The 25,821-nt window shown below is 44.6% G+C and overlaps 1 protein-coding gene across 1 annotated transcript in view; it reads left to right on the top strand.

The window, feature by feature from the left end:
• Positions 1-2,648: 2,648 nt before the first annotated feature.
• SKIL (SKI like proto-oncogene) overlaps positions 2,649-25,821 on the top strand; it is a 34,472-nt gene continuing 11,299 nt past the window's right edge. Inside the window, exons 1-6 of the mRNA XM_081190232.1 lie at positions 2,649-2,878; positions 7,125-8,912; positions 14,266-14,363; positions 21,245-21,492; positions 21,606-21,844; positions 24,475-24,699. Coding sequence (XP_081046358.1) covers positions 7,818-8,912; positions 14,266-14,363; positions 21,245-21,492; positions 21,606-21,844; positions 24,475-24,699 — 1,905 coding nt within the window. The 5' untranslated portion in view covers positions 2,649-2,878; positions 7,125-7,817. The remainder of the gene's footprint in view (positions 2,879-7,124; positions 8,913-14,265; positions 14,364-21,244; positions 21,493-21,605; positions 21,845-24,474; positions 24,700-25,821) is intronic.

The raw sequence follows: 25,821 nt of genomic DNA, 5'->3' as shown, positions 1-25,821 counted from the left end.
TGTGTTTATTTCATCTTGTATGAGAACTGAAAGCTCTAATCTTTGAAGCTTTGCTGGAGAGCCACCAGGGATAATGAAGGATGTGCATTTAAAAAGCTGTCCCCATCCCTTGTGTTGCTTTCAACACCCTGTGCCTGGCAATTTTAACCCCTGACTACTCCCAGTCTTGTGGTTTAAACTAATCCTGTGGCCATGAGTCTTAAGAACAAGTCCTTACAATACGGCATGAATTACCAGTATTTGAAGGTTGCAAGGTGCCTTTTATTTCAACTTTTAAACACCTGCTGAAAACTTTTCTGTTCCACCAGACCTATGCAGGCAATTAAGAATACATCTTTCTGCAATGGTTAATTGATGTCTGTTTTTACTGTGTGGTTTTATGTGTACAGTATTGTTATATACCCCTATCATTCAGACACTGAGATCCAACTCTACCTTTCTGGCAGTTCCCTCATTGTGAGAAGTGAGGCTGCAGGGAACTAGGCAGAGAAAATGAACAACTAGGCAGAGAAAATGAACAACTATCTGACTTTTAGAATAAATCTGAAGGCAGCCCTCTTTAGAGAAGTTTTTAATGTTTGATGCTTTACTGTGTTTAATGTTTTAATTTGCTGGAAACAGCCCAGGGGTTGGGGCAATATTATTATTATTATTAGTTTTAAGTAAATAAATCTAGTAAGAATACACATTTAACACCACATCATCTTAAGTAAGTAGCTCTAATACTCCAAGTGCTTCTGGATAGGTTTCCCTAGCGACACTTACTTTAGTGTTCAGTTTTAGCAGCTGCTCTTCTTTCTCACTCCAAATTATATTTATACTCTTATTAACAATTCAGTTTTTGATCAGTGTTGATCTGTTTCAAACCTTAGGGCACTATCGGTTTAATAGAATGACTGGCTTCCCCGGTTTCCATTGGCTTTCCAGGCCATAGTGATTTTATTAAAATATTAGCTTATTATATCACTATGGGACCAAAGTTTCAAACTTATTTGGTGCTGACATTGAAAATAATTGGAGAGACCAAAAAATCAATAGCCAAAAACCTTCCATCTTCTATTTGCTTCACCAACCAACCTTCCTATTTCAAAGGCAGAACTGCGGAGAAGCTGCATTCCTAAACCCATTTACCTGGGAGTAAGCCTCACTGAGACGCGGGTGGTGAGGCATTCACATACTGAGTGGCTCTGCTCCCTAGCAGTCTTGTTCCCCTGGTTAGGCCAGCCAGGAAAGAGCTGGGAGCTTGACTTGCTTCAGCCAAAGAACTTCTAGGCCAGGTGTTTTTTGTTGTTTTACAATCTAAGAACCAGCATGTATTTGAGTTAAAATAAAGGAATATTTTTAAAATGTTTCTGTTTGTTGTCTGTTAGGTGAACACAATAATATTGGAATACAGAGATTCCTAGATAACACTAACTAGATAGGCTGCCCCCAATCCTAATTCCTACCTCTGAATGGAATTGAATAAATTTGGTAAGTATGCATTATACTACCACTTATCTATGTAACTGTGCTTGTAATAGTTAGGTTACTTGGGGGTTAAGGAAGAGCGACAAGGGCGAAAGCTTAGTGGAAAAGCTAACAGCTGGTGCCCATGAGTCTTCAACTGTGTGTTTACACTTTGGTTGCTGGGCAATATGCTTTTTCAGCTTTAAAAAAGTTGAATTAGTGACAAACTTTCACCCAATTACTGTTTAACCTACTGGCACGTAGGAGCAAAGAAGCAGGCCAAACTGGGCGAAGTGTTTTGACTAGGCAAGCGGAGGACAAACAAGCACAGGCAGTTTCACCGTGAGATAAGGGTGGTCGCCCCGGGAGGCAGACAGACAAAGATGTGAGTCACAGCCACAATCCACTTGGGAAGTCTAGTGCCCTCGAGTTAATTGTTATGCGGGGAATGCTTTCCCTTCTCTCTGTTTGCCTGCCTTTGGCTTTCCTGTCTCAGACGCCAAAATCTCCGGGGTAGCTATCCCCGACAACCGCAGCGGAGACGAGCTGACGGATCAGACAAAACCAAGTAACTAGTAAGAAACAACGTGAAAACCGCAGTTTTCAGCTGACTTCCCCTCACCAGCGTTGCTTTCGAGAAGTCCTAAAGCCCGAATGTGACACAAGACGCGTGCACTTCAGAGGGCGCTGCGGTCCACTCTAGTTTATTTTTGCACGCGTCCTGCTGCGGGAAACCCAACCTGGGCTTTTCGATCCCCGCGTAACGTGTGAAGCGACGCTGAGGCGAAATACGGCACAAGGAAGCGGAGGGCAGAGAGGAAGACGCGGGTTGCGGAGCCATTCGGTTGTTGGGCGGCCAGAGAAGAGCGAAGGGACGGGGGGATGGTGTGTGTGAGGGGAAGACGTATTCCTGTGTTCATATTCTGGGGGTGGGTGGCCTGGTGGGAAGAGGCGGACACCGGCGGAGCGGGAACAGCTCTATAAATTCCGCGGTTAGTAGGAGGACGCGGCGGCGGCGGCGGCGCAGACGGGCTGGCTTTCTCCCAAGCAAACAGAGAGGGAAGGGAAAGTATTGCCTCACGCGCTCTTTCCCTCACACACACACACACACACACGCAGCGCCAGAGCCAGCGCCAGCCAGCAGCTGGCCCAGACAGTGGGCGGGGCTTGGCGGGGCGCGCGCTCCTGGAGGGTTCGTGCCCGCGCGCCGCCGCCGCCGCCTCCGTCTCAGTCACGGTGGTTTTTCCACCATCGCCGCCGCCGCCGCCTCCTCCTTCCTTCCTTCCTCCTCCTCCTCCTCCTCTGTCTCCGCAGTGAGGTCACGGGTGGGCGGCGCGTCAGCGGCTTCTGCTCCTCTGTCGGGGGCAGCCCGGCTGTGAGGTATGGACGGTGAAGCGGGGGAAAGGACGCTCGCTTCTCTCGGAAGAAGGTGAGGCCGGCCGGCCGGCGGGACCCTCGATGAGAGGAGGAGGGGAAGCGGGGCAGGGGGAGTTGGGCGTGGGGGAGAGACTAGGGTGTATGTATTGGGGGGCTCCGTGTTTATACTGAGGCAATGGTGGGGGGGGGGGAGAGAGAAAGGGATGGTCCCGGGGAGGAAGGGTGATGGGGGAGGGGAATGGAGTGGGGTTAGCCGAGAGCAGTTGCAGGGTGTGTGTGGGGGGGGATGGGGGGTGTGTGTATTGCAAATGGGGTGCGGGGGGGGAAAGGCTCGTCTCCTGTCCGGATGGGGGATGGGAAATAGGCTTCATTTTTGGAGGTGGGGGTAATTATTACTTAGTGAGTGTTGTGTGTGTGTGTGTCGGGGAAGGATCGCTTGCGCGATGGGGATCGGACTAACAACCTACCTCCCCCCCCAAAAGAGGGGGGATTTCCTTAAACATTTTATTTACTCAATAAACTAGACAAATATGCACGAGTGGGGTGGGTGGAGGGAGGTTGTTCTGGAGAGCAACGTCGGCCTGGGAAGGGAAGCTGTGGCGTCGGGGGAGGGGAGGACAGAGAGAGAAGGGGCGATACGGCTGGAGGGAGGGGAGGAGGTGAAAATCTGAGGGCGTCTTTGAAGAGACTCTTTGCAGACACTCCGCCCCACACGGCCTAACCTTCCCTCTCCACCCCCCCCCCGGTCGCCTCTCTGCTAGCTAGACTTAACCTTCCTCGCCGCCTGTCGGGGGAGGAGCGTCTGCAGCAGCAGGTTAAGTCTGATGCCAGAAGGGAAAGGAGTTTAGTTCAGGGCAGGGCAGGGAAATTCCACGAGAAGAAGAAGAGGAGGAGTTGGGGTTGGGGTTCTGGGGCTGGAGGTGTGGAAGGAGATTCCTAGTAGAAGGCGGTGGGGGGAACCGGGGGTGGGGGCTGGTCGTCAGCAGCAGCAGCAGCTTCTACCAGGAATGATTCAGCGCAGGATGTTGTGGGGTGGGGGGTGGAGGGCCGCTTTTGTCGGGGTTTGCAAGCAAAGGCACACTTGCATTGGCTGTGGGAATGTTAAGTCATTGCTTTAGGATGTTTCCTGAGAACAGAAGTGTTTGTGGACAAGGAGTTTCCAGACTATAATGTATTGAGTGAGTGGCTTTCAAAGATTTCCAGCTGCAGGGAACCTTTTCCACACAGACTGACTTTTCTGCTGAGGAACCCCTTGCTCACCTGCTCTGGAATGCCTGCATATTGCGGAGGATTCTGGGAAATGTTCTAGGGTGTGCACACTGTTCGTGCAGTCTGGTGGGCCTCCCCGTTGCTCAGTGTAAACTAAAAAGAGTGGATCTTAGAATAGACAGGTCCAGTTTGCAAAGGCAGGGTGGTGGAAAGTACTGAGTGAGCTTCCAAGGAAGCTTGTTTACCATCTTCTCATTAAGGACGCCCTTATACCTTTCTAAGGAATCCTCTGAAGCAGTTTAAAAATGGAGGGTAGTAGCCTTTTCTGCAGTGGCTCCCTGTTTGTGGAATGTTCTCCTCAGGGAGGTTTGCCTGACACCTTCATTATACACCTTTTGGTGCCAGATGAAACCGTTCCTCTTCAACCAGGCTTTGAGATGACTAACATCCTATATCATTTTAAATGTGTTTTTGTTTTGCTTTTATTATGTATATTGTGTTTTTATCTTGTATTTTTATGCTGTGAACTGCCCTGAGATCTACGGATGAAGGGTTGTATGCAAATTTAAATAATAATAATACTACAGGTATTTATATATTTGAGTGTTTCTTCAGGAGGTGGCTTACTGTGGATGGGTGTATAAGAATTACAGTGGTACCTTGGGTTACAGATGCTTCAGGTTACAGACGCTTCAGGTTACAGACTCCACTAACCCAGAAATAGTACCTCGGGTTAAGAACTTTGCTTCAGGATGAGAACAGAAATCTTGTGGTGGCAGTGGGAGGCCTCATTAGCTAAAGTGGTGCCTCAGGTTAAGAACAGTTTCAGGTTAAGAACGGACCTCCAGAACGAATTAAGTTCTTAACCCGAGGTACCACTGTATTGCAAAAAGACATTGGGAAAAGAAATTCTGTGAGATTTTGCATGTCTTTGGGAGGGTAGACTAAAGGGACTCTTAGGTGGATATTAGTAAGGTTAATGGTTCTTTGTGACATCTTGAATGATTTTTAGGGGAAAGTCTCTGTGATTTTTTTTTGTAGGGCTAGGTTTGGATGGAGTGTGGTAATTTGACAAAAAGTTACTCTGGGAAGTGGGAAGCTCTGATTGTCTTTGGGGTAAAATAAATCATGTAATTGTGGTATGTGTGTTGAGGAAGTCTGGAGAAAGACTATTTTGAAAGCATATACATTTAGTCATGGGAGAAGTGAGCTGATTTACATGGTAGATTTTTGAAACTAGTGATGTTAGGGAGTGAGGAACTCCTGTGCTAAATGTGTCCCGTCCCACCCCCCACAAAAAATGCTGAGTATTAACCCAAAGCTAGAAGGGAAGGGTATAGGCAGTTCATGTGTTGAAAGGGAAAATATATTATGTTGGAGTTGCTTTGTCTGAAGCAACAGTAGTGTTGTCATTCTTTATTATTGCATGAGAAACATAAGTTCCAAATGTAAAATTTGTATGGTTGCAGTGCAATTATTTGTGTTTTATATACCAGTTTCAAAAGGCTAAAGGGAACTTTGATTTTCCTAGGATTTCTGCTGTAGATTCTGAATTTACCAAGTATGAGAGAGAAGTGCTCCTTTTTTCAATTCTACAAATTCCAAGAGTATTTTTTTTATTTAAACATGCAATATTTTGTTTCCAAATAATTGTTTTCTCATCACCCCTGTATTTCTAAATAGCTTATATTGTGTAGATTCACTGTGTGATGAAATTGAGAGGAGTTAGCTCCTGGTGATGGGGGTTAGAGGCAGCAGAAATAACAAATATGTGAATTGGGAGGGGGTGAGAAATGCATTACAAAGAGAGAGAGAGAGATATATATTTATGGGGAAATGTTGGAGAATTCTGAGACCAGGAAATAGCAATTAGGGCAAGAGGAGAAGGGAACAAAATTGGTGGGAGAGAAACTAACACTTGCCTCCCCTATGTTGTTCCATTCCCCTTCAAAATAGGTTATGGGGTAAATACCGAGTGGAATGTGAGTAAAGCAACAGAATATGTAGGGGAGGAGAGGAGAAGTCAAGTGGAATGTCTGCTTTGCTTACATTTTGCCTAGCTAACTTCAGGACCTGTATTATATGCAGGACAGGCTGTCATTTCATAATATGTCTAAACAGTTGATACATTGAAATGGAGGGGGTGGATAAGATATAAGGAGTGCACATGTCTGTATTGTTGAATATGCACAGGTGAATAAATGGGGAACAGGGAGAGGAAATACAAAGATGTGTGCCGGAAGAAAACATGCCTCCTTCCCCCACAAGTAGGGCTAGGCAGCTTTTGGAAATCCTGAGCTGTTCAGGGCTTTATAGGTCAAAACCAGCACTTTGAATTGGGCCTGGGAGCTAATCGGCAGTCAGGATTGGTGGGTCAGGATGTAATATGCTCAAACCATCTTGCCCCAGTGTGCAACCTGGCCACCAATTCCTGCACTAGTTGGAAGTTTCCGAACTGTCTTCAGAGGCAGCCCTGTGTATAACACATCACAGTAATCTAACCTAGTGGTTACCAGAGCATAGACAACAGTGGTTAGATAGAGGTGCAGATAGGAGTGCAGCTGGGCCACCTGTCAAAGCTGATAGAAGGACCACTGAGGCCACCTGAGCCTCAAGCGACAGTAAAGGATCCAGAAGTACCTCAAACAGCCTACCTGCTACTTCTGAAGCAATGCAACCCCTCCAAGAGCAGGCAACCTCCCATCAATCCGTTCTAGGGAACTGTCCTAGATCTAGATTGAGCTTCAGTTTGTTGGCTGTCATCCAGTCCATTACCAAGGCAAGATCTTGAGAGATCATGGATTTCTTGTGAATAGTTTTGGTTCTAAGGGAAAATACGCATAGCAATCTCTTTTATTTGACTATTCTTGATTAAGTGTCTGAAAGTAGTGCCCAGGATATTTTAACAAGATAAAGCTTCTATAACTCAAGCTTGCACTCTCACTGATCAATTTATGTTAGTTCAGGAAACACTATTGCTGTGTTAAGTGTGCATATTTAAAATATATGAATTTAATTTGAAACTGTTTGATTGCTTTAGTACATTTCTGATTATAAAATACCTGCCTGTTTTTCTACCCCTCATTCAGATTTTGTGAAAGGATGAACCCAAGAAATCAATTTTGCTGATGGCTGGGAGCTAATTTTCATTTTTCGCAATGGTCACCTATATACATACAGTTACAACCAACAATCTAGGATCAGCTTCCACTCGAGTGTTTATTGGTGAATTAACACTGAGACTGATGGGACTGGAAAACTTTGTTGGACAGTAAATCCAAAACCTTGTCTATGATAGTGCAAATAACAAGACGTGACACATAAAGCTCCCCCTCTTACAGAAGTGTAGGTTTGAAAGCAGCACATCTCAGACTGTGAGAACTTCTGTGTTCTGATGGAAGAGCCTGTAGACATTGAAATCTCCTTCAAAGCTTAACTTTGTACTAAATCACAGTTTTCTATTGGATCAAAATCACTGGATCTGTTTCAAGACCAGTGACTTGAAGATTTGAGGAAAACCTTTTTATATGTGCATTGGGCTGTTCGTTTTATATTTAGTTAATTAGAGAAAAAGTATTTTTGAATGACATATTTCTAGGCGATTCCTTAACTTCAAAGGCTGTGATTTTAAATGCAAAGTGTTGAACTTTTCATTTACCTACTTTGGTGTCTTATTTAATTAAAAGCAGCCATACTGGTTGAGCAGCTGAGACAACCAGGAATTGAGATTTAAAAGACCTGCCAGTGATCAAACTTCAGAGTCACCTATCTAAAGTTTAGCTATGGCAGCTGCACAGACAAACTTTCCCCGTGGTTGTCAGTCAAAGCAAAAGGGGACTGCAGCAGAAGAAGAGGACAGTCCTCCAGCAAAAAAAGCAATGACAGAAATGCATGTAAAACAAACTCTGGTAAATAAATTGCCAACAATAAAGAAGGAACATTTGGATGAATGTGAAGAAAACTTTATGGAGGACAGAGAGGAAGATGCCAAACCAAACACTGCTTCAGCATCTGAGCCCTTGAACTTAAATCCAGGGCTGAAACATACACTGGCACAATTCCACTTAAGTAGCCAGAGTTCGCTGGGAGGACCAGCAGCATTTTCTGCTCGCCATTCTCAAGAAAGCACGTCTTCTGTCTTTGTACCTCTCCCATCGCCCCAGATCCTTCCTGGTCCACTGCTTGTTCCTTCTGACAGCTCTACAGAGCTGACACAGACTTTATTGGAAGGGGAGTCTATATCTTGTTTTAACGTTGGAGGGGAACAGAGACTTTGCCTGCCTCAAGTCTTGAATTCTGTGCTCCGTGACTTTTCTTTACAGCAAATTAACACAGTGTGCGATGAACTTTACATCTATTGCTCTAGGTGCACTTCAGACCAGCTTCACATCTTAAAGGTTTTGGGAATCCTTCCGTTTAATGCCCCGTCTTGTGGGCTGATCACACTGACTGATGCTCAGAGACTATGCAATGCATTACTGCGGCCTCGCACTTTCCCTCAAAATGGCAGCCTGCTTCACGCGAAGAATTCACTGGCCCAGCTAAAAGAGACAGGCGGTGCCTTTGAAGTAGAGCATGAATGCTTGGGAAAGTGTCAGGGTTTATTTGCTCCACAGTTTTATCTGCAGCCAGATTCGCCATGTATCCAGTGTTTAGAGTGCTATTCGATGTTTTCTCCCCAAACATTTGTGATGCATTCTCATCGAGCTCCTGACAAGAGGACCTGCCACTGGGGCTTTGAATCAGCTAAATGGCACTGCTATCTTCATATTAACAAAAAATATCTAGGCAAGCCAGAAGAGAGAAATATGAAGCGTCTCTTGGAAGAAATGAAAGAAAAATTCAGTATGAAAAATCAGAAAATAATCCAGGCTAAAGTAAGTTTATTTATAGTTGTAAAATATTTGCATTGAATTAACATTTAAAATTGCCTTAAAAGTATTCTAAATAGGTGTTTCCTAAATGTAAATTGGACCCTTTAAATTTTTGGAAAACTTAAGTTGTTATCAGGAAGTGTTATCATGGCAAATACAATAAAATAACACTTCAGTGTTTTAAAACTCAGGGATATTAGATAAGCTAACAAGTTTGGAATTTTACTTCTTGCTTCCTAACTGACTTAAGTGCGTGGAACATCAATTAGCATTGATGTACAGACTTGCCTGTTTGATTTTACTTCACACACACGCATGCATGCTTGTTATAAATAGCTTGGCACCATTCAATGATAAATGTAACCATGGAGCACTGTCCATTCTACAAAATATGAGTTACTGTCTTTTTCAGTAGGTGTTATATGTTGTAAACTGTTCCACAGTTAAATATGACTAAAGAAAATAGATAGAAGTCATTGTGCTTTATTTAAAAAGAGCACCAAAAGAATATAGATAACGAGGCCCACAGATATCTTTTATGCTGGAGCATAGTGTTTAAATATCTATAATTATCTTTTCCATTATAGATTATTATTGTGTCTACTTTTAAAATCCCAGAAGCACCTCTTATTTTCTGCCTTCTAAATAGAAAAATGTTGTTTGTTTCAATTCAGAGATGTGAACACCTGGAGAAATTTTATATATAAGTAACCTTTAGAAGTTTTTTCATTGTCCGTACTATATACTGTGTCTTTCATAACACATCAAAGAAACTACAAATGCACAAACATACAAAGCTGCTTTGTATCATTTGCCTTGCCTGACAGAGGTTCCCCAATGTTTCAGCCTTTTCCTAGCATGTGTTGCTTGATTTCATCTAAGCTGGCTTGGAAATAGTATGAGTTGAACTTGAGACCTTCTGCATGCAAATTGTGAGCTCTATCAGTGAACTATGGTCCTGCTCCAAAAACTTAGCAAAGCTTATTTTGATGGGTGGAGGTTGTCAGAAACTGAGAGCAAGCCAGAAGCACCAAGAGAGTCTTTTTAAGCCAGTGTAGATGAGAGGATGGGAATTATGGGCTGGCAGTGGCTCTCCAGGGTTCAGGCAAGGGTCTCTGACAGCCCTACCTGGAGATATGGGGGATTGAACTTGGGACCCTCTGTATGCATAGCAGATGCTCTACCACTGAGCGATGGCCTTTATTGAGAGTGACTCAAGATCAGTCCCTGGAATCTCCCAATTAATAGTCTTGGATAGCAAGCTAGGGAAAAACCCTGCAGAGATGTTGGCAGACAGAGCAGATGGTAATGGGCTAAGAGAGTCAGTAGTTTAATTTGGTTATAAGGCTTCTTCATATGTTTACGTGGCCCCATCTGATGAAGGCAGCAAGCCTCATACGCAAAGTGCGATGCAGTCATTTCAAAATGCAGTTTGGGCATATCTGTAGCCATTTCAGCTTCATGCTTACATGCCTAAGAATTCTTGAGAGGAGGCATTAAAATGGGTGGAATCATTGCGTGTATAAGGGTAGTCGCAAGTTATAACTCAATTGCTTCATGGAGAGCAATTATACTGGTGGTTGCACATACCTACATTGAACTTTCCATATCTGTAAATTTCAAATGTCCATGATATGTAGCAACCCCCCCCCCCCCCGTTATGCTTGATGGGAAAGCAGGAGGTGGGAACTCAGAATTCATAACTAGCAAAAGCTTAACTGGCAGCAAATGAAACAGCACTAACTTACTCCATCTCAAAGACCAGGTTTTCTAGAGGCAAAACTTAGGAGAGGGGGAAAAGCTAATCACTACCCTTTCCATTTATTGCTTTTCCAATAGTCATAGTAAATAGATAAAAGTTGTAGGATTTTGGTGGATCAACTTCTGTTCATGGATGAGTATATAAATCAGTCCATTTAATCATAGGCTAGCTTCTTCATTTTTTTATGCTTTCTGCCTGTTGGGAGAAGTGGAGGATAAGTAAAATAAAGTGGCGAGAAGTACAGTTCATGTGAGGTTTTGCCTAGAGGCGTTGTCTCAGCCATGAATTGTCCATTGACTGGCAGTAATACAGCTCTAAATGAATGTTGGACCACAGATGGGTGATTGGGAGCTTACTTGTTCTAGGTACACAGGCCAAGAAGATACTGAACTTGTTATGGCGACAGAAACTATAAATTTCCCAGCTTAATCAGGTTTATATGATCATTAAAGATGTAGCAAGTGTGTTGCTATTCATTAAATGACAACATAGCTTAAGGTATGGTAACTCATTAGACAATATTTTGGCTTACCTTAAAAGAAAATGATTGATACATTGTGTCTCAAGGCTTATAAACAACCTCATTATCGTTTTGTTGCATTCTTGCAATATGGCTAATGAAGGGCTATGTATTACCAAAATATTGTGCTGCATTTACATATTGCTGTATAAATACAGATGACCTTTCCATGAGCCTTCACAATATGAGTTTTAATGAGTGATTTGTGCAAGAGGGAGAATTTAAATAAGGACACAACAACTGCTATGAAGACTATGGTTTTGTTGATGTGCCAATGTGAGACTCCTCATACATAATAGGCCAGGGCTGTCTCGTGGATAGAATATTAAATTACAGTTTCAGGGAATTATATTCTCATCTCATGTGTAGAATAGTGCTTGTTTGGTAATGGGTGGTTACCTAAAATATGGAAGAAGCGTAGAGCTAAGGACCTCTCTATCAGTATTCTACACTCAACACCATTCCAATAACATGCATGTTCACCTATCTACCTTCCTCCCTTCCTGCTGGAGGCAGGGTGTTAGCATGTTTGTAGTTGAGCAAACATTTGCATGAAGAAACAGAAGGGACCGCACTGATCTTAATGTGTATTGAACATACTTCTGAACATCATTCCAAATCCCCTTTCTTTCCCTAGTGGGAGGAAAGAAATATATAACGAAAGCTGGTTACATCTGAGTTGTGGTGATTCCCCCTCTTTATTTCTAGAGGAACTATTGCTGTTGGGTTTGGGCAAGTTATCTGTAAAATGCAAGACAATTAACATTATCCCAGGAGTAATTGTTCATCTGGGGAAGAATGATACAACTATATCCTCTCCTTTAGCTTAACAGAATGTAAAATGTGACTTAGACCTTTTATAAGGAGAATTTATATGCGTGAGAATAGGAACATCCTTATCCAGCATTAACAGGAATTCTAGAAACACACTGCTGCTTCAGCAGTGCTTCTAACACTTCTGAGATGTGAAAAGCAAAGTAGCAAAAGAATAGTTAAGATGCAGTGATTCTGGGGATCTTCACATTTTGATGAGAAAAAAAAAGGGTGGAGGAGGGGTAGAGGAATGCCCTTCTGCTAATATGAACTACACCTAACTGGCTTTGGCTGACACCCCCCCTCCCAAGACTCTAAATATATTGTAAGTGCTGAAAATGCAAGAATCAGAGAAGCAGTGCTGCATAAGAATTACTCAGGAGGGTAGGGGGAAATTCAAGACTTGCCTTTATTTTAAAAAAATGTTACTGTTGAAACTTTTGGTCCAATCCTTTTAAAAACATAATGGCGTGGTAAATTTTTATTTGACTCTCATAATATGTTTGCATGTGTCAGAACAGGTTTTTAATTAATTATGATTTGGGGAAGGTTGAAAAGCGAATTCAGCACAGTATCCGAAGCCATAGTGCAAGGTGTTGTTGCCTTCAAGTGCAGAGTTGTTAAAAGGATTGGCATTATCTATGGAGCCAAGATGTTCCATCATTTTTTAGTAACCTCATGATGGATATTGTGTCCTCCTTGTGACACAGTTTGGGAGAAACAAATGTTTTTGAAGGCAAGTTCTTATGATTAGGAACTCCAGCTGTTTTTACTTCTTCTGGTGCACATATACATCTCCATGTGTCTTGTGAAAATAGTGTTTTGTCTCCTCCGCATAAAGCATATGAAATGACTCATCATGGTTTAGCACATACATGAAATGTGCAAAGGGGAAGAAAAAGATCTGTGTACAGATGCAAGCGTTCTGATACGCTGAAACAGATTTGCCCCGGGGAGGATCCCTTTCTTGAAGTTTCACCATCTGTGATCTAAACACAAACATACTAGAACTCTGTTTCTGTTCTCTGCTTATCAGTTTCACTATGAATGCTCTCTGCAAAGTTGGTTCTTGGAACAAATTTGCTTTTTAATTTCACAGTATAACTGAGTGGTGAGTAATGAGTAGCCAAAGCACACGCAGAAGCGGTTTTTAAGAACTTAGATTTATGCTTTGTTAGCTGGGATAGAACAACGAGAAGGCAAGGTCATGGGCTAATGGTAAAACTGAATTAATTCTACATCTCTGAAATTCTCAGTCATAGCAATTTTCAGTTATCACACAAGTTGAGATGCTATTTCACATGCAGTAGTGCTTTCCATTTAGGCTTTTCGTCCCATTTGAAGTGGCCCAGTTTATCCCAATACAACACTTTTCCTACAGAAGAAATATTGTTTGATGTATATGTGTGAAACACATTTTGAAGTGGCAAAGCCGTGTGGCTTTTGCAGACAAGGTTTGCATCTAGACTTCTGCCAGCTCCTTCTCGTTACTTTTTTCTATAAAAATCTACCTGACTAATTTGCTTTCTGGTTAAAAGAAAGAGGCTGAAGCCAGTAACTAGGCTTCCTGATCTGAGATTTTTCAGTTATTATTCTACGGGTGCTCCTTCACCGAGGGAAGAACAACATTGTTTGTTCATTCTCCGCAGTCATGTCCTATACTTGCTGAACCTTCAGAAATGAAAGTTGAAATTCTCAAGGTTCTTTGAAGCTGTCATATTTGAAATAAGTATTTTATCTGGCCGCGGAAACCCTAGCTCCTTTCCCATCTTTATCCATTATGAAGGTTTCATACTGATATACATTGCTATGATGATGGTATTAAGAACCTTGAATTAAAATTCCACATGCTGCCATTGACGCAATATATGAATATTTCTGAAGCATGTACTTTGATCAAAAGAAGCACAGGATCACTTTTGGTCACTCATGGGAGTCTTTCAAGCCCACCCCATGCCAGTATGGGAGCATTGTCCAGAGCAGGGTCCTATGTGTGGCATAGTATATTTATTGTAGTAAAAAAAGCTGGAAGGTGACCAGTTTTCAAGAAAGCTGCTAATTCTTTCATCTGTAATTGGAATGGGGGAAACTGAGGTAATCTTGCTTTTCTACTGTTGCTTCTGTTTTGTTGCCTTGTAATTTCTCCTGCCTAATTTGATGACATTGGAGAAATAATTGTAAAGCAGTTCCTCCAGATCATAACTCTCACAACTGGAATGTTGTATCATAAAACATAAATGCTGATTTTTTTCTCTCCTCAGGCAGATTCTCAGTATAACCTAGAATTTCAACAATGGTATCCAGTTGTAAAGCAGGAAGCAGATTCCGTTAATCAGCCGCACTCATTCATGCATCCCAGGTAAACATCCTTTTGTCAATAATATAAGCAGTGAATGCACAACTTGAAGTTTAGAGGGGTAGTCCATATTTTGCGCAAGGATAAGTGAACGTTCTAGAGTTTGGTCACATATGTAACGTGTCTTAAGAAACTATTTCTTAAGAAATAATTATAGGCCTCCTGAGCCAGGGATGTGGAGGCTGTGATTCCTCATATATTGTTGGATTCTATCTCCCTTCAGAATTATAAGTATCCTGGCCTCAGCCAGGAATTACAGAATTTGTAATCCAAAAGCATATGGAGGGCCAGATATACCCCATTCTGCTCTAGACCAATCTAGAGCTGAATTTTGGTATTATGGGCCACTTCTTACAAAGCAGTTTCTACTCTTTTTTTTCTTTCTTTTCCTTTTGGTACACTCACTGCAGTTGCTGTTTTACAACTCTTGATTTCTTTGTAAAACTGAGCTTTTGTGCAAGAGTGATATTTACTTGACTTGTATAAGTTTTGTGCAAGATTCATAGAGGTCTTGTGCAAAAGCACCTTATTAACAAACATATATTAATAGAGCCCAGTGTATGTACTCCAGACTCCAAGGTAATCTATTGCATGTGCTCTGTGGCATTCCTGAGAGAACAGTTCCTTCGCACCAGGTTGCTAATATTTATTTGTGACTTCAGCATGGGCAATTGATGGAAATGGTCATACTCAATTATGAAGTTTCAGCCACCAGAAACAAAACAGCTAGCTTGTGTGATCAGGTAAGGAGCAAATGAAAGTATTGTGCAGCGATAAAGGCCACACACCCAAATGTCACCTCACGGGACAAACAGCCCACCCCCCAAAATTTGTTAATGACCTTCCACATGCAGCTGTTATTTTTATGCATTGCATCTTCCACATGAAGGTGAAATCCAGCTGGCATTTTGGTGATGTCTTGTGAGTATGGTGAAAAACATCTGTGCCTAAGCAGCACTGATTCTGCAATAAACACCTGTCTGGGACCACCTTCATTCTTTTCCTCCAGGGACTTAAACCAGCTGCTAAGAGAAGACTTGCTTGAACACTTAAGGTGCATATGTAGGAAAAATTACTACATAGTTGCTTGAGTGACTGAAGTTGGCTGCCCGGGATATGGGCCTTTTAAGCTTTGTCAAGCGGATGTTGAAAGGAGGAGGCTCAAGAAGTGGATTCTTTGTTCCTTGCTCCTTCCATCTTTTGGGACCAGACCAGTGCAAGTGTAACAGCACTTTCACTGTGCTCTTGCAACCTGTTGTGTCTCCTGGCTCTTCTATCCCAGCTCTTCAGCCCTTCAGTTACCAGCACCTTTTGCTTTAGAGCTTTCTCTTTACTATGCTATGGACTTACCGTATTTTTTGCACGATTGGACGCACCGGACCATAGGACGCGCCTAGTTTTTTTGGGGGGAAATAAAGGAAAAAAATTTTCCCTTTATTTCCCCCCCAAAAGCAGGTCAGGGAAACCGAACCAGGTCGAGGAACAGCGGGATAGTGGCGCTGCGCCTCCCTGCTGTCCCCCGAGCTTGTGGGGCTGGCTGATGTCTGCCTAGCGCGCGGGGCGCTCTGCTTCAGGGCGCCCTACCCGCCGGGCGGCAGGCTGCTATCCGCAGCTTGGGGAGCCTTGTGGGGAACTGCTGCAGGGCTCCCCACGCTGCGGATGTATGCCTGGCGCGAGGGGCGCTCTGCTTCAGGGTGCCCCACCCGCCGGGCGGCAGGCTGCTATCCGCAGCGTGGGGAAGCTTGCGGGGAGCTCCTGCAAGGGTCCCCATGCTGCGGATGTGTTCCCAAAGCGCCGGGAGCTCTGCTTTCAGGGCGCCCGACGCTCCGGGAAGCAGGCTGCTATCCGCAGCCTAGACACGGCTAGCGGAGCGCTAATCCCGAAGCTTGGGGCGTGCGGAGCTCAGCGTGCCCCAAGCTTCTGGGCGCCGGCAAGGTCTCCGCTAGCCCTGGGAGAGCCCCGCGACGTCGCGGGGCTCTCCCAGGGCTAGCGGAGACCTTGCCAGCACCCAGAAGCTTAGGGCGCGCTGAGCTCCGCACGCCCCAAGCTTCGGGATTAGCGCAGTGGTCCGCTAGCCCTGGGAGAGCCGTGCGACGTCGCGGGGCTCTCCCAGGGCTAGCGGAGACCTTGCCAGCACCCAGAAGCTTGGGGCGCGCTCAGCTCCGCACGCCCCAAACTTCGGGATTAGCGCAGTGGTCCGCTAGCCCTGGGAGAGCCGCGCGACGTCGCGGGGCTCTCCCAGGGCTAGCGGAGACCTTGCCAGCACCCAGAAGCTTGGGGCGCGCTCAGCTCCGCACGCCCCAAACTTCGGGATTAGCGCAGTGGTCCGCTAGCCCTGGGAGAGCCGCGCGACGTCGCGGGGCTCTCCCAGGGCTAGCGGAGACCTTGCCGGCACCCAGAAGCTTGGGGCGTGCTGAGCTCCGCACGCCCCAAGCTTCGGGATTAGCGCAGTGGTCCGCTAGCCCTGGGAGAGCCGCGCGACGTCGCGGGGCTCTCCCAGGGCTAGCGGAGACCTTGCCGGCACCCAGAAGCTTGGGGCGTGCTGAGCTCCGCACGCCCCAAGCTTCGGGATTAGCGCAGTGGTCCGCTAGCCCTGGGAGAGCCGCGCGACGTCGCGGGGCTCTCCCAGGGCTAGCGGAGACCTTGCCGGCACCCAGAAGCTTGGGGCGCGCTCAGCTCCGCACGCCCCAAACTTCGGGATTAGCGCAGTGGTCCGCTAGCCCTGGGAGAGCCGTGCGACGTCGCGGGGCTCTCCCAGGGCTAGCGGAGACCTTGCCAGCACCCAGAAGCTTGGGGCGCGCTCAGCTCCGCACGCCCCAAACTTCGGGATTAGCGCAGTGGTCCGCTAGCCCTGGGAGAGCCGCGCGACGTCGCGGGGCTCTCCCAGGGCTAGCGGAGACCTTGCCAGCACCCAGAAGCTTGGGGCGCGCTCAGCTCCGCACGCCCCAAACTTCGGGATTAGCGCAGTGGTCCGCTAGCCCTGGGAGAGCCGCGCGACGTCGCGGGGCTCTCCCAGGGCTAGCGGAGACCTTGCCGGCACCCAGAAGCTTGGGGCGCGCTCAGCTCCGCACGCCCCAAACTTCGGGATTAGCGCAGTGGTCCGCTAGCCCTGGGAGAGCCGCGCGACGTCGCGGGGCTCTCCCAGGGCTAGCGGAGACCTTGCCAGCACCCAGAAGCTTGGGGCGCGCTCAGCTCCGCACGCCCCAAACTTCGGGATTAGCGCAGTGGTCCGCTAGCCCTGGGAGAGCCGCGCGACGTCGCGGGGCTCTCCCAGGGCTAGCGGAGACCTTGCCGGCACCCAGAAGCTTGGGGCGTGCTGAGCTCCGCACGCCCCAAGCTTCGGGATTAGCGCAGTGGTCCGCTAGCCCTGGGAGAGCCGCGCGACGTCGCGGGGCTCTCCCAGGGCTAGCGGAGACCTTGCCGGCACCCAGAAGCTTGGGGCGTGCTGAGCTCCGCACGCCCCAAGCTTCGGGATTAGCGCAGTGGTCCGCTAGCCCTGGGAGAGCCGCGCGACGTCGCGGGGCTCTCCCAGGGCTAGCGGAGACCTTGCCGGCACCCAGAAGCTTGGGGCGCGCTCAGCTCCGCACGCCCCAAACTTCGGGATTAGCGCAGTGGTCCGCTAGCCCTGGGAGAGCCGCGCGACGTCGCGGGGCTCTCCCAGGGCTAGCGGAGACCTTGCCGGCACCCAGAAGCTTGGGGCGTGCTGAGCTCCGCACGCCCCAAGCTTCGGGATTAGCGCAGTGGTCCGCTAGCCCTGGGAGAGCCGCGCGACGTCGCGGGGCTCTCCCAGGGCTAGCGGAGACCTTGCCGGCACCCAGAAGCTTGGGGCGTGCTGAGCTCCGCACGCCCCAAGCTTCGGGATTAGCGCAGTGGTCCGCTAGCCCTGGGAGAGCCGCGCGACGTCGCGGGGCTCTCCCAGGGCTAGCGGAGACCTTGCCGGCACCCAGAAGCTTGGGGCGTGCTGAGCTCCGCACGCCCCAAGCTTCGGGATTAGCGCAGTGGTCCGCTAGCCCTGGGAGAGCCGCGCGACGTCGCGGGGCTCTCCCAGCGCTAGCGGAGACCTTGCCGGCACCCAGAAGCTTGGGGCGTGCTGAGCTCCGCACGCCCCAAGCTTCGGGATTAGCGCAGTGGTCCGCTAGCCCTGGGAGAGCCCCGCGACGTCGCGCGGAGCTCCGCACGCCCCAAGCTTCGGGATTAATGCAGCGCTCCGCTAGCGGTGGGAGAGCTGGGTCTCCCTCTGCTAGCAGATAGCTTCCTGAAGCCTGGAGAGCGAGAGGAGTCGGTGCGCACCGACCCCTCTCACTCTCCAGGCTTCAGCGAAAGCCTGCATTCGCTCCATAGGACGCACACACATTTTCCCTTGCTTTTTAGGAGGGAAAAAGTGCGTCCTATGGTGCGAAAAATACGGTACCCCTGCAAGCAATCCAGTTCTGCCCCACTTGCATTTTTCTCCAAGCTGAGCTCTTCCCACTTACCTGCAAGGTTGATTACCCTGCTGTAGTTGACACAGATTTCTCTGTTGCCTCTCTCTTAGACTTGCCGACATATACAATTTAGGCTAATGTAAAGCTGGATGTGTTACAGCAGCAAGTACCAATGTAGTTAGGAAGCAGATTCCTAAAGCGGATGGCGGTGAGGGGTGATTTGTATCAGCCTGTCAAGGAGCTGCTTTTCTCAGGCTAGATTTGGTCCAGAGTTAATTGAGCATATATTGTTGCACTGTGTATGTGTGTGGGTCTGTGCAATAGCAACTTCAATCTATATTCAAAAGTTGTTTTAACATTAAATTGCTGCATGGGAGACTCCACTTGCGCTGTATAGTTGTCAGTCAGTCTCACAAATTAAATGCAGCTGTCTTTCAACCATGTGAAGAGTTGACACGCTTCACAGCTCACTGAAACCATGGGAAGCTCTGCTCTGCTGATGACATGTCTGTATAATGCTGATGTAGCAGTTGAATTATCACATGCGCCGTTCCTCAGCTAATTTCACAAACAGAGCACATTGCTTCATTATGGTCACATATCTACCAGCCAAACAGATTCCCTCTGTCCCAAGTATTCGTAATAGCTTTCAAAATGTATCTGGCTTCCATCCCCCAAAGAGAATTTATTTAAAACATTTTTTTTTAATTGCACATTATTATTTCAGATTTCTACAGCGTAACACAAATGCAAAAACAGGAAAATGGAAGAGAAAATGTTAAAACAAGCTTAGTTGGTACAGCATGAAGCTGTTAATGTCAAGGTCATGGGTTTGAGTTCCATGTTGCACAAAAGTTTCCTGCCTCGCAGGGTGGGCTCGATGACCCTCATATTCCCTTCCAACTATGCAATTCTATGATTCTGTGACTAAAATTTGCTTAGTTAATTGTGTTCTTTGCACCTTCCTTTTCTTAATAGCAGTATGAATTCCCGTGTAGTTGATATTGGGAATAAAATATTATTTAAACTGCATAGGAAATAAGAGTAGTTGAGGCTGCAAACGCTGCACTTTTGAAAGTATGCTTTTAGGATTTATATGCTGCTGTTAGTGTTCAAAGCACTTCCATGTACACAGGATTGCCGAGGTAGTGTACAAGAACCTGCAGAACACGGTGGTGTTATCATTTTCTATATTGCAAATTTTGGAGGGTGGGACGGATGTGATGAATAGAGGCTTGGACTAGGTTATATGAAGGGTCATCTGCTACAGTATGAGATTACCTGAACTCTTCATTATTCATCAGTGGCCCTCATCTGAGGGTTACACCACTTCCTGAAGTTCAGTGGATAGTGAGAAGGCCATATTTAGCATGCCCTCCTTAGAGGATTTCTCCTGGTGCCAGCCCTGATGTCTGGGCAAATACAAATGCCAAGCACTGAAAGGACATTTCAGCATGTTCTGTAACTGGCTTTAGGTTGTGGTTTTATGCTGGACATCTTTTATGCCTGCTACACATAGAATTTTTTTTCATTTCCACTTGAGAATTATTTTATTAGTTTCATCTCCATGAATTGTCTGCCACCATGGGAATCTTATACTAAAGGGTGGTCTTTCTTTAAATGTATTAAGACTGTCTACAAAGCTGATGACAGCTCTTTAGCTGCTGCGGTGCAGCTTCTTTATACTATATAATTTTCCTATATGTGTCTCCAATCTGAGAACACAGGCATTTATTACCTGCTCTGTAGCAATTTGCTTGCAGATGCAGTTTTTGGGAGCAGAAACACTGGTGCAGCCATTCCCACATAAACTATGCGGTCCTCAGGTAAATAAGCGAAAACTTAAAATGGTAGGGTTCCTTTGTTGGTTAATAAGGGAAGGAACTGGTTTTGCTAGGAATTAATCTGCTCTGTCTTTAAACTCACAGCTGTAACCCTGCTGATATTCATCTGTGGGAAAAGCGAAGTTGCTCCATTACTATAATGTGGTTTATTTATGCAATATGAGTGGCATCTTCTGCACAATTTGAGCACTCATAGTTTTGTATAATATACAGTTAAATCTATGTGATAAAGCAATAGCCTAAAAGCATTATGCAAATTTTCAAGAGCACAGAGTTGAATAAGGTGAGGTACTGTAGTAATACACAAAAACTAAAACTTTCTCTTTATTCATCCTTGCCAATGTGCCATTCATATCTCATGATAGCAACTAGTTGATTTGGTTTCTATCTTGCTTTCCTTAGTTGATTTGTTTTTTATCCTGTTAAACTAAATGAATATGCACAACTGCTTTAAAACAGATTTCCATTTTAAATCTGTTCTCGTATAACCAAAGCCAAATTAATTCATGTTCCCAGGTTTTAAAACCTAAGATGTAATAATAATTCATGCTTGGTTCAAATTCAGTTGATTTAAATAATTTTTATTAATTCTGCTTTTTTATTTTTTTGTTTCCAGCTACTACTTCTATATGTGTGATAAAATGGTTGCTCCCAATGTATCTCTTACCTCTTCTGTGCCACAATGTAAAGAAGCTACTAAAACCGCAGAGAAGATTTCAGAGGTAATTAAATCTCTACCGGGACAGTCAGTGAAGCAACACAGCGGTGGCAAACGTAAAAAAGCCATTTTCTTTCAGGATCTTTCTCTTGAAGTACAAGAGAAAGTTGATTTGAAACTTAGTACAGAAGTGTGTGCTAATTCAGGTGAGTAGGAAAAAGAAACATCTTTCTGTACACTTGCATCTTGTAACGTGCAGCTGCTTTCCAGTGTAGCATTTCAACAATCATTACTTTTCCTACCTTTTTGACTCCTATAGAGCGGCCTGTATCCATTAAACCTGCAAGCAGAAGGAAAGCTGAACAGATCTCTTCCAAAGTGACTACAGAAGACGTGGTAGAAGTAATCAGCAGTGCACAAACTTCATCTCAGACTCTTCCACGTGATACTGGCTGTGATGATGACAAAGGGAAAATGATGGAAGATGTAATGAAAACCTATATAAAACAGCAAGAAAAGCTACATACAATTTTGCAGAAGAAGCAACATCTTCAGATGGTATGGCATGTATTTGATTTAGCTTTGTTCTGTCTTCTGAAACCTGCTTGTCGCATAACTTTTTGTAGTGGTTTTAAATCTTGATTACCGTGAAGTGTTAACTACAGTAATACACAGATAGGATCGTACAAGGTAAAGGCTTGTCTCCTCATTTCAAGTCACATTAACTTAATATACTATAAACTAATATAATCCTGAAATTGCTGACTTGGCTGCCAAACCTCAGGTGTTACTGGAATAATCTTTAGAGTCTAAAGTCACCACCTGGATATGCTTTTTTATTATTGTATGCTAAAATGCCATGACTACATAATTATAAATTCTTACATTGTAGACTGTGTGTCTGCACTGGAGGAAGTGCTCTGGAAATATTCTGTCCAGAGGTTCCTTACACAAAATGCAAAGGATTGGAAGTCCGGAATGGGGATACTTGAGATAGCATTAGACACAAAACTGAGGTTGTAGATAGCCACTAAGAGTTGCCTATAGGGAATTAAGTAGGGAGTTCTACAACACTTGATTGCCACGCCTCCCCTTTTCTACCTCTAGGCCACAAATCACTGGTAACTAGCATAAAGTAAAGGTAAAGGGACCCCTGACCATTAGGTCCAGTCGTGGCCGACTCGGGGGTTGCGGCGCTCATCTCGCTTTATTGGCTGAGGGAGCCGGCATACAGCTTCCGGGTCATGTGGCCAGCATGACTAAGCCGCTTCTGGCGAACCACAGCAGCACACGGAAATGCCGTATACCTTCCTGCCGGAGCGGTACCTATTTATCTACTTGCACTTTGACGTATTTATCTACTTGCACTTTGACGTGCTTTCGAACTAGCATAGGCTCCTGTAAATTGATATTGGTGATTAATTTTGTGGATTAAATTACAAGACTGATTTAACCACCGCCAGTACAATTTTGTCTTGAATGTGGGAGAAAGGGTATCATTTAGTATATACAAAAAACTATCTGAACCCGTACGGAACAATCTTTCAGCATTCCATATAGTACTCTGCTGCTACAGAATAGGGTTGTGCATCTGGTTCCAGACAAATCCTGGATCCTGAACTGAACCAAGTTTGATTTGACCTGATTCAAGATTTATCTAAAGTGGGCTGAGGCAGCTCCAGATCACCTCAGGTCAGGTCTACCTGGAGCAAACCATAGCTATCAGTGGGGTGTGGGGGGAGAAGAAGATTATGGAGCCATTGCCTCTTTCTCACCACTACCAACCACATGTTTAATTAGGGTTTTAAATACTAATTTTTAATTAGGGGCTGTGCAAGCCACCTCATTGCATTTGGGACCTGGACTGGGGTTTGATCAAGTTTTCTGAATTAGGAGTGCCTTGCTGAAGCCTACTGTTTAACACTTGGCTCCAGTATTGTGTAGAAAAAGTGAATCAAGTAGACTTTAGGTGTTTACACAATCTTAATTCTTATGTGTAACATTAGCATGTTAAATAAGCATGAAATTCACTCTGCTGCAAAGGATTAAGGGCTTAATTAGTGCGATTATCTTTGTACCAGCTCTCTGCCAGCTTTTCTATTTACTTGTGGTATGAAACCTTAACACAAGAGCCCTTCTGTGGTTTGAGTGTCTATTAATGACTCTTGCTTGCGTTGTTTAAAAGTATTAAGTATTTCTAGATTGGTGTACACTGCCCTTTGACAGTGTGAGGCTTCACTCAGATAAGAGTAAATACGATCAGTGTAAGTTTGAAATACCTTATTCTGCAGTGTGCCCTGAGTAAGTAGCAAGAGCTGCTTGTGCATAACAAGTGGAGATATCAAATTGAATCATGTAGCCTGTGAGCCAGAGAAGCATGAACAAAGATCTGGGTGCATTGTTGGATACTTCATATCCCCCCTTAAACCTTCATGCAGTTCAGGGATCGGCAACTTAAGGCCCATGTGCCACAAGCAGCCCATGGGGGTTGTTTGACCAGCCCATGAGCCGCCCCCTAACCGAGCCACCCGATCGGCAAATCCCCGTGCGCTGCGCTAAACCGGGGCAGCACGGTGCGGGAACTTGCTTCTGTGGCACCGGAAATCGCGTCTGTGCATGCGCAGACGCCGGAAATTGCATCTGCGCAGACACCGGCAATCGCAGGCGTGCTCAGCTGGAGTGAACTGGCCCAGGCGAGGTAAACCTTGCCGACCCCGATGTAGTTGCTGGCTAGATGTAAATATGCTTGCTAGATTCCATCAGTTAGTGGTGTGCAGTTCCTCCAGGCACATATGTCTCTCCTTGAAGCTGATAGAATTTTATTATTTGTATCCTGCCCATCTGACTGGGTTGCCCAAGCCACTCTGGGCGGCAAAATATTAAAAACATTAAAAGCATTAAACATTTAAAAAAAAACTTTCCCATCCCAATATTTGGTTTCAAAATTGAAGGTAGCTTAAAGAAAATGTATAGTGATGGCACTAAATAACATTAGGCTTTGAGAACATTTTAAAGCTGCCAAGAACATGAAATTTATTCTCTGGTTTCAAATAAGTGCCACAAAACTTGAAGCTATATTCTGCATAACAAAAATGACAGTAACCGTAGAAGTTTGCAGTATAGAAATAAATGCTTTGTGCTTTTGTGGTGTTGCTAACATTGTGTAATTCTGGTCATTTTCTTCACAGGAAGTAGAAATGTTAAGTAGTTCAAAAGCCATGAAGGAGTTAACAGAAGAGCAGCAGAATTTGCAAAAAGAACTTGAATCTTTGCAGACTGAGCATGCTCAAAGAATGCAAGAGTTTTATGTTGAGCAAAGGGACTTGGAGAAGAAGTTAGAGCAGGTAATAAAGCAAAAATGTACCTGCGATTCTAACTTGGAAAAGGACAAAGAAGCAGAATATGCAGCTCAGGTGAGCACAAAACATTAGTTTAACCTGGTTGTTGGAGGTCTTCGCTTGTTAATTACCTATGAAATTGCTGCTGGAACATAGCAAATAGCAGAAAATACTTTATATTGCAAAGGCATGTAAAACTTGTAACAGATACAGAAATTATGCATTTAAATCCATAAATAAATAACAGTGGGTTTGGGTCAATACAGCCACACCCACACACCCTCTATAGACAGTTTTAAATAAGATGGTTTAATGTATTATGATGATGATGATGCCTGACTTAAATTTTTGATATGTTTGGTATGTCCCCTAAATTCTTGTTAAAAAATTATCCTCCCTGATTATAGAATGGGTTTTATTAAGCATTTGGTATCACCACTGGAACCACAAATATCAGCATGCTTTAAAAGACTGGCATGTGTTGAGTACGGTTGATTTTCTGTACCAAGCAGGGACTGTAAAAGTATTCCTCATATAGTTTTTATGTTAAATTCATTTTTCAATTCCAGTCAGTACACTGATCTATTTTTGTGCCTTAGTTCTATTATGGATTAATTTAAGCTTTTTCAGTTTTATTAACTAGGTATGTCTCTCTCCCCCTTCTTCCCCAATTTATCTTCTTAAATAATGGACTAAAGCCCTTATTAGAGATGCTAGTGAGTTGGCTCTACCACAGTCAGCTGACTAATCCAAAAGAACCATAGTTTTGATATATTTAAGGCAGGGGATTTTACTTTCCCACTGAATTGTGGCTTGAGGCTTACACCTTTGGGTGTCATGAATAGTATTCCCTTGAGTGTACTGACTGGCAGATTACAATGAGTTTACAATTCCTCTAGATCTAAGACATCCTTTTTTAAAATAATATTTTTTATTAGTTTTCAATTACAATCCAATAATAGCCTCATTATAACAAAATCAATTTATAATACAATTATTAATACCAATTGTTCAAATTCCATATTATATAATTTAGATAAAGTGCCCCCCCGCATGTTAGATTTGATTATTTTCTATATTTCTGCATGCCAAAATCTTATTAATTTCCATTACATTCCCGTCATAATAATAATAATCCCTTATACAACAACTGCAATATTAATAACGCCTTCGAGTGTTGACACATTAAATGATTTA

This window comes from Podarcis bocagei (assembly GCF_964188305.1).
Source record: "Podarcis bocagei genome assembly, chromosome: 4".
Taxonomy (NCBI): domain Eukaryota; kingdom Metazoa; phylum Chordata; class Lepidosauria; order Squamata; family Lacertidae; genus Podarcis; species Podarcis bocagei.
This window is presented reverse-complemented; position numbering and strand designations above follow the sequence as displayed.